The following is an 8,771-nucleotide window of genomic DNA, read 5'->3' as shown; positions in this document are numbered from 1 at the left end:
TGCTTCAAAAAGAAACCAAAGGAATTTCCCAGTTTTAAAAAAATAAGGTTTTGGACAAGTTAAAAATATGACTAATGTTTGAAAAGCTGAAATTTTCCTTAAACCAAAAGTTTGTAATTAGAAATTCAATATGATCAATAAGTATAATTGTATTGTAAATGGCACAAGTCATTAAAATAATTGCTTTGTGTTCTCTTTGGTTTTAACAAAAACCACAACATGGTAAAAAGGAGACAATTCAAGAATTTCGTTACAATAAATAAATAAATTATTTTATAATAATTTCGTTACAATAGATAAATTATTTTATAATAATTTTGTTACAATAGATAAATAAATTATTTCATTATAAATTCGTTACAATAAATAAATGAATTATTTTATAATAATTTTGTTACAATAAATTAATAAATTCTTGAATTGTCTCCTTTAACTACTTTTTCAAAATTTTCAATAAATGCTGTGAAAAAATATTAAAATATCGATCTTTTAACGAAATTTCAACCGTGAAAATAAAATTTGGCCATACATTTACTAATTCCTGGATCCGCACCTAATTTTTGTCTTTCACTTGATGGCATGTTTATCTTGATTAAAGCATCTTGTGAAATGTTGCGAGATTCACAAACCTCACAAATGATTCAATGTTTTAAAAAAAATTCAATTTTTTCCACTATCTCTTTACTTTTTTTAATTGAAAAAAATGCTTCAGACTGATTTGAGAAACTTATTTTGAAAATAACTTTCAATTTCAATGGCTTTGGGTGAAAAAATTTTAAGGTATGTTGCTAATTTTCTCACGTTGTTATTTGAGAGGTTAGTTGCTTGTTGAATGCTTAACATTTCAGAAACGGGATTTTCTTTTTTATGAATCTGATTTTGGAAAAGTTGAAGAACAAGTTTGAACAAAGAGTTTTGGCCCTGAAATTTGGCGCAAGATTTTGGTCCCATTAGAAGATACTTCCTTTCCATTTATAATTAGGTTTGTAAATTTTTCTGCTGAGTATAGAAATTGCTCAAAAAAAAAGAAACCAAGTTTTAAGTTTGGGTAGAAATATTTGCATCTGTGTGGTTGTTTTCTTGCTACCTGGCATTGTGTGCAGATTTTTTTACTTAAATTGTCAGTTTGTTGAGGCTTTCTTTTCGGCATTTTTTTTCTTTTTTTTTTTTTCTTTTTTTTCATTACTTTTGATGAGGTAAAGATTGATTGCTTCAAAAGATAATCTTGCTGTTTTACAAATAATGCAGCAATATGACAGGGGCATGTTACTGCATCATTTGCAAACACAGCAAGATCATCTTTTAGATTCTAGTAATTGATCTCAGGAATATATATCAAATATTCCTGAGAACAATATTATACATTATCAAGAAACCAGTTTATTACAGGTCTTGTTATAATATACAAATTCAATCATTAATGAATACTTTAGTAACAACTTACAATGAGACCATAAAATGCATCCTTGTAAAACTAATAAAGTTGCTGACAAAATTGTTTCAGCAGAAAAATAATTTCAGCAGAGTATCGAGCATGACAAACTTAAATGTTAACAGTTTAAAAATATTATACGGAGGTAAATGAGAATTGTTTCTTCATTTAATTTTATATGTAAGTATTAAAAAGCAGTTTGTCCTGCCAAAGAATAAAAAAAATAAAAAATCGTGAAACAAAAACATATATTTGTGAAAAGATACGGATTTTGATATGAAAAGATACGGATCTTGATATAAAAAGCCACGACGCACAGTGGAGTATTTATACGAAAAAGTTGAGCAAAAGTCAATTTTCAAAATTTTGTCAAAATCTGTTTTTATTGGTGCATTGGTAAAGCTTAATAAAGGTTACATTCCTAAATGGTCATTTCGGTTACCCATCTCCCTCCCACCTTATTGGAGCAGCTTTAAAAGTCGAGTAATTGTGGTAATGAATTCAATTGTTTTTCAACGTTCCTGTTGACGAGCATTATTACAAATCGTTTTTTGAGTTTGTGGTTAGTGACAAATTTTAAAAATCATAATGGATATTGAAAAAGAAGGTAAGCTCAATTTTTTGGTATATTTATTTTCTATATTTTATATGTCACTGTCACATTTCTCATCAATTATATTTGATGTAAAAAATTTAACGTTTTTTTTTATATACACGATATTAAAAAGTGTTTTTGAATATCAATTAAGCCTTATTAAGCTACGAGCTTGTGCTTCACGTAAACCTTAGATATTCTATTTACCATTTTAAAAAAAAAGTTGCACATGTACGCTCCCTAAGATTTTTTTAATTTTTTGAGTCAATAAGCAAATAAATTTTTTTTGTGATTAAAACTTTTATTTAATTTAATTCATATTTTTATTGTAGAATCTCAAGCTATCACAATAAAGATGACTAGACAATCACTTTATGAAGTCTTGGAGCAAAGTTCCGAGGAAAAAATTGATGACAAATTCGTGTTTTTATTAGAACACCTTAAAAACATAACTAAATGCCCTGCAAATGAAGAAAGTGCACTAAAAACCATTTTTTCACCTTTTAAGTTCCAATTTAAACAAAAATGGGAAAACGCTAGCTGTATAAGAGAGCGTTTTTTAAAAAATAACAAACAATGGCTCAATACCACCATAGCTCTACCAACTTGGACGGTAGCAAAACCCGGCCGACCGTCAAAAGAATTTTGTGAATCGAGTTCACCAACGAGAAGGCGAAAAACAAGGGTTTTAAGGGAACATATACCTTGTGAGCAGTTGATGTATGCTGCTCAAATGAGTCAACGTGCTGCAGGGAACAGTGACGCGTCTAACGTTATAAAGGAAATTTTATTTACACCAACAAAAGCCAAACAATATAGAAAAAGTGACACAACTACTGAAGATATCATTAAAAAGCACACACCATCAGAAGCGTTGCCAATTTTTGTGGAAGCTGATATGACTAAAAAACAATATGAAATTATTCATGCAGCCAACAAGAATATCTATCCATGTTATTCACTTATAAAAAAAGCCAAAAAAGAATGTTATCCACCAGAAGAATCGATAACAGTTACAGAAACTTGTTCAGAAATTAAATTACAAGATCTTCTGGATCACACGTCTAGGCGATTATGTTGTTATATGAATGAAATTATTGAAAATTTAAATGAAAAAGAAAGAAATAATTTAGAATTGATTTCGAAATGGGGTTGTGATGGCTCGCAGCAACAAACGTTTAAACAAAAATTTCAAAACAGCAACGATAGCGACGCTAACATATTTCAAAGTTCTTTTGTGCCCCTACGGTTCATATGCCATATTGGTAACCAAAAGAAGGTGCTTTGGCAAAACCCAGCACCATCATCTACAAGGTATTGCCGACCAATAAGAATCCGTTTTATTCGGGAGAGCAAAGACGTAACGAATGATGAAATCGAATACATAGAGAACCAAATAAAAGGCTTAAGAAAAAGTGAAATAATAAACGCTTTTGGTGGTAATTTGCAAATAAAGCATGTATTTCTTTTTACTATGATTGATGGAAAAGTTTGCAATGCTGCTACAAATACGACATCAACAATGAGATGCTATATATGTGGGCAAACTTCAAAAAAAATTTTAATGACTTGAATAACAAAACGACAGAAAGCCGTGAAATACTGAAATTTGGGCTATCAATACTGCACGCAAGAATCAGATTTTTTGAATCCTTGCTGCATATGTCGTATAAAATACCAATAAAAAAATGGCAAGCAAGAACAGAAGAAGATAAAAAAATGGTAGCGGAAACAAAACAAAAAATTCAAAATGCCTTTAAAGATGAATTAGGGCTGCTGGTTGATATTCCTAAGGCTGGATTTGGGAACAGTAATGATGGGAATACATCAAGAAGATTTTTCGCCGATCCCTTAACCGCTTCCCGCATCACAGGGGTTGATATAACTCTTATAAAAAAATGTAATGTCATTTTGGAAGCAATTTCGAGTGGGCATCAAATTAATGTAAAAAAATTTGAAAATTTTGCAAATGAGACGGCTAAACTTTATGTTGATTTATATGCATGGCACCCAATGACGCCAACTATGCATAAAGTTTTAAGACATGGCACCACAATAATTGAACAGGCTATACTGCCTATTGGCCAGCTATCAGAAGAAGCAGCCGAAGCCAGAAACAAACATTTCCATCTTTATCGACAGAATTATGCGAGGAAGTCTTCGCGAGAAAACTGTAATAGAGATATTTTAAACAGACTTCTGCTAACTTCGGATCCTTTGCTAAGCAGTATGAGAAAAAGGCCCCAGACAAAAAGAAAACCGTTCTCCAGTGAGACAATAGGACTCACTGGATGCCGGAAACATGAGAAGACTCACGATGACGATTAACGACATATCAGATATTGATTCTGATTGAAAATGATTGCATTGACATGTACAAAAATATTTTATTTTATTTTGGATTAAATATAGGGCTATAATAATAAATTTAGATTGTTAATTTCAAACGGTTGTCAAATCATTAGCCCCTTGTAGCGGATTAACCATAGGATTTAATCCTTTAACGAAAAATAATAATTAACAACAGGTATAACCTAAAGATTAAGTTCAGTGATTGAGAAACCCAGTATAGGTTTAGATGCATCTTTCAAGTGTGATTATCCTTTTTAGTATTATAAATTTAGTTATTTGTCATTATGTTAAATAGTTGTAAAGTTGTAGATATTTGTAAAGTATGTAAGATGTATAAAAATATGTATTTTTTTTTTTAATATATAAATTTTTTACATTTCATGTGTGACCAATCGTTTTTAATGCAATATAATGACCCTAAACTTCTTTTTACAACATATTACATAGATAATAAACATAAAATAATTTTGTTCAACTTTTCAAGTGAAATACTCCACTGTGCGACGGAAAATTGTGATGGGAGTTCCACCACAGCGGAAAACTGTGATGGGAGTTTTCCTTTTCTTTTTTTTTTCCTTTTTCTTTTTTTTTTTTTTTCTTTTTTTTTTTTTCATGTTAAAAAAAAAATCGTTTCCTTTTTTTTCGCTATTAAAATATTCGCAGGCTGATTAGAGTAGCATGAGAAAGCACATTTAAAAAGTTTTATTACTTAAATTTGTTTTATTTCAGTTACAAATTCTGTGTAACTTAAGCTTGGTTTCCAATAGTTGTAGAAATGTCGTACAACAGTTGCACAACAACTTTGTTTTATAATGGAAACATTTTCTAGTGTAAGTTGCACAACTTAACGTCGGTTGTACAACAAATTTTATGTTGTGCAACTACGGTTGTGTGTTTTGAAAAAAATCTATTTCTGCAACAGTATTTTGCTTTTTATGCAAAACGCGCAGCTTATTTTTTTAATGGAAACCACACAATAACTGTTGTAGAACAACAAAGTTTACAAAAATCGCCATTTTTTTTACAAAGCATGGCGACGGCTCCATCTTGTGTGTTAGAAAAAATCTCTAAGGCAGATTTTATGAACGAAGTTCAAAAACTTCCAGTTTTGATGACGTAAGGAATTTAAAGACAAATAGAAAAAGAAAATGGCATGGGAAGAAATTGGTCGTCTGTCAAACTTATCTGCTAATCAAGCGAAAGAATAATATAAAAGCATTCGAAGTAGTTATGGAAGGTGGCTGAAATCAAAAAGAAATATCCCATCAGGTTCTGGAAGGAATTCAGTTCCACCTCAGTTTCTTCAGCTCGATTGGCTAAATACTTTTATAGAACATCGTGAAACAACATCGAATATTTGTTCACCTTCTGATTCCAGATTAGAAACAAAGAATTTGGAGAAAAACGTTGAGATGGTTTGTGAGCAAATAGAAAATATTCATTATCCAAGGAGCTAAATCATCATTTATCTGAAGATGTGACTGAAAAAAACGATTATATAAAATCATGCTGTAAAATCCTTTGTAGTTGCAAAAATAAGAACCTAATTTTGCAGGAGCCTTAATGCGTACATGCTTTCCATCAATAGCTCCTATACATTGTGGAAAGTTCCAATTCTGATTAAACTCTTTAATTATATTTTGCCTTTCTTTTATGTCATTTGGGGCTCTGAGAGATATTTTTTTGAGAACTTCCCATATAGCACAACAAGTTTCGGATTTTCAACAAATTTGAAAATCCGATTAAAGAAAAAAGGTGTTCAAGTCTGTTAGGAACACTCTTAAGTATCGATAAAAAAAATTTCCTATCAATTAGCGTCATTTCTTGCACAAAAGAACTAAACGCACCTTGCTTAACGCGTTTCTTAAATAGTTCTCCGACCTAAAACTTTCTTTTTTTTACGCTTTTTCGGTGTCTTAAAGTTAAAAGTATAACAAAAAGTCGATAATTTAAAAAGAGATTTTTTTTTATGACGGCCATTTTTTATTTGTTTACACTGTTTTTTTGAAAGATTTTTGCGCTAATTCAATTCAATGGAAACATTGCGTTGCACAACAATTTACCGCACAACAAATCAAACGAATGTTGCACGGTTGTTGTACGATATTTCTACAACTACTGGAAACCAAGCTTAACCGATATTTTTTACAATAATGTGTTGCGATATGATTTGATATGAACCGATATGTTTCGATATAATTTCGATAAAATATCGTTTGGTTTTCAATATGCACGATATCATTATTGCTTTTAGCGATAAATACCGCATTAATTATTGTTAAAAATATATAACGGCATTTTTTGAGTTTCTATATGATTCGATACGTTCCGATAAAATATCGTTTGGATTTCGAAACTTTTCGATATTTTACAATATTTTGTACTACCTCCATTCCACAATAGTTGTTACTTGTGGATACTTTTGGTCCAAATATTGAAAATGTATGCTATTTGAGTAATTTTTTTAAAGGTTTGCTAAATTTGTACCGTTCTAATTATTTTCTAAAAGTAAAAATTTAAGAAAAAAATTAGTTGTAATCACAACACAATACTAGTTGTATTACAGTGTGAATCTACCTATACAATTATTACAGTGTGAACCTACCTATACAATTATTACAGTGTGAATCTACCTATACAATTATTACAGTGTGAATCTACCTATACAATTATTACAGTGTGAATCTACCTATACAATTATTATACAATTAATAAAGAACTTATTTCTGACCAGCAATTTTTTATTCACCAATTGAGCACCTACTTTTAATAGCCCAAGCTTGTTAGAAATCCTTAAGTAATCCTTTTAAACAAGCTTGTGTTAGACCAATTTTCAACTTTTGAAAATCGGTCTAATACAAGCGAAGCTATAGCTATAAATTTTTGATCAAATAGGACAAGTATTATGGAACAACATTTATGCATCAAATGTGACAACTATTGTGGAACGGAGGTAGAATTAGATATAACTAAATGTTAAGTTGAAAACATTACTTTAACTTATTTTGCAAAATATCTTCTTAACATATTGATTAAAATATTGATAAAAATTAAAAATCGTCGATTTTTTAACGCCATTTTTTAGATTAAGTTGTTAAAAACGGCTTAGGCGGTTAGGAGGACAATTCAGCTGTTTATTTTTTAAAATAAAAACAAAAGCACTCCAAAATATTTTTAGTTTTTTAATCTGATCAATTCTATTTTAAGTGCATTTATGCGCTCATCGAAAATAATTTGAATGGGACCATTTGATTATTTTTTACTTCGTTATAATTTAAAGTATACTAAACATCATTTCACTTCACTTATGTAATTCGTCCTCAGTTCTCTAAATTTTGACCTTTAAACGTATTTTCTTTACTTAACAACTTAAAGGAAAGAAAATAAAGTCAAATAAAGTGAAGAATGATCAAATTGATCCGATCAAAAATTATTGAAGAAAAAAAAAGTACACTTTTCACATGCTCTCTCACACAGAAATCATGGAGACCTTGGAGAAACAGAGCAACAACGAAGTATGGGGAAGTCACTAATTGCTTATAAATCATTATCAAAAGTGTATCTCCTAACAGACTCTGGTTCAACACTTAGTGGAGAACCTATTCTCTTTGGTAAATGTATGTTGTTTTTTTTTTTAAAAAAAATTAAACCATTGAAATTTCATGGCTCTGTGATCAAAATTCAAAAATATCTGTCGAAAAAAATAAAAAACCTTTTTCAAATTTCATGCGCTTAAGATATCTCATTAACAGGGCTGTTATTGGCACAACAGAAGAACCTCTCTCAACTTAAAACATGGCACAGATTTAGCTAATTAGTTTCTCCAAATTGATAGATTTCTGAAATCGGTTGTTTGCTGGCGACCTACTTTTTCTAAATTTTTAAAAATGAAATAAAGTAGTGCAATAGTAAGCATTTATTAAAACGGTCGTAAATTCACATTTGTCGTGCTTTTTTTCTTTAAAACTTTTTAATAATACAACCAAAGCCAATGTTGAGAAGAGCATCAGATTCAATTGACGTTTCAAGCATCTCAATCTTAATTACAATATGCTAAAGCGAGGCCATTTTTAATAAGCTTTAGTTTTAAAAATGTTCGTTTATTTTCTTTCTGTTAAGTCTCAGAGAATATCTTTCAAGAAAATTGTCAAAAAAGTATATCAAAAGTATTCATTATCTTTATAAGGTGAGTTTCTTTTGTCTAACGTCTTTGATAAAATATTCTAGAGAATTTAATCTTATCGTAACTGCATCGAAACAATTTACTACATCTCTACGTGCTGACAGTTCCAGGTATCCGTTTGACATTTTTTTACCTTTGCCAGGTAAATAGCACTTGACGGGCTGATGCAGGAAAAACAACGGCTTATGTAGTTGTACAACGGTACAACA

The 8,771-nt window shown here is 30.1% G+C and overlaps 1 protein-coding gene across 1 annotated transcript; it reads left to right on the top strand.

Moving 5' to 3' along the window:
• The first annotated feature begins 1,960 nt into the window (after nucleotides 1-1,960).
• On the top strand, nucleotides 1,961-4,286 carry LOC149878373 (uncharacterized). Its single transcript, XM_090073163.1, has 2 exons — nucleotides 1,961-2,039; nucleotides 2,360-4,286. Exons 1-2 carry the CDS (start codon nucleotides 2,021-2,023, stop codon nucleotides 3,598-3,600), a joined length of 1,260 nt encoding a protein of 419 aa, XP_089929289.1. The 5' UTR covers nucleotides 1,961-2,020; the 3' UTR covers nucleotides 3,601-4,286.
• Nucleotides 4,287-8,771: the final 4,485 nt, after the last annotated feature.

Source organism: Hydra viridissima, unplaced genomic scaffold (assembly GCF_058129835.1).
Source record: "Hydra viridissima isolate aposymbiotic clone 2 unplaced genomic scaffold, HvirCarnegie_v1 scaffold_15, whole genome shotgun sequence".
NCBI classification, from domain to species: domain Eukaryota; kingdom Metazoa; phylum Cnidaria; class Hydrozoa; order Anthoathecata; family Hydridae; genus Hydra; species Hydra viridissima.
This window is presented reverse-complemented; position numbering and strand designations above follow the sequence as displayed.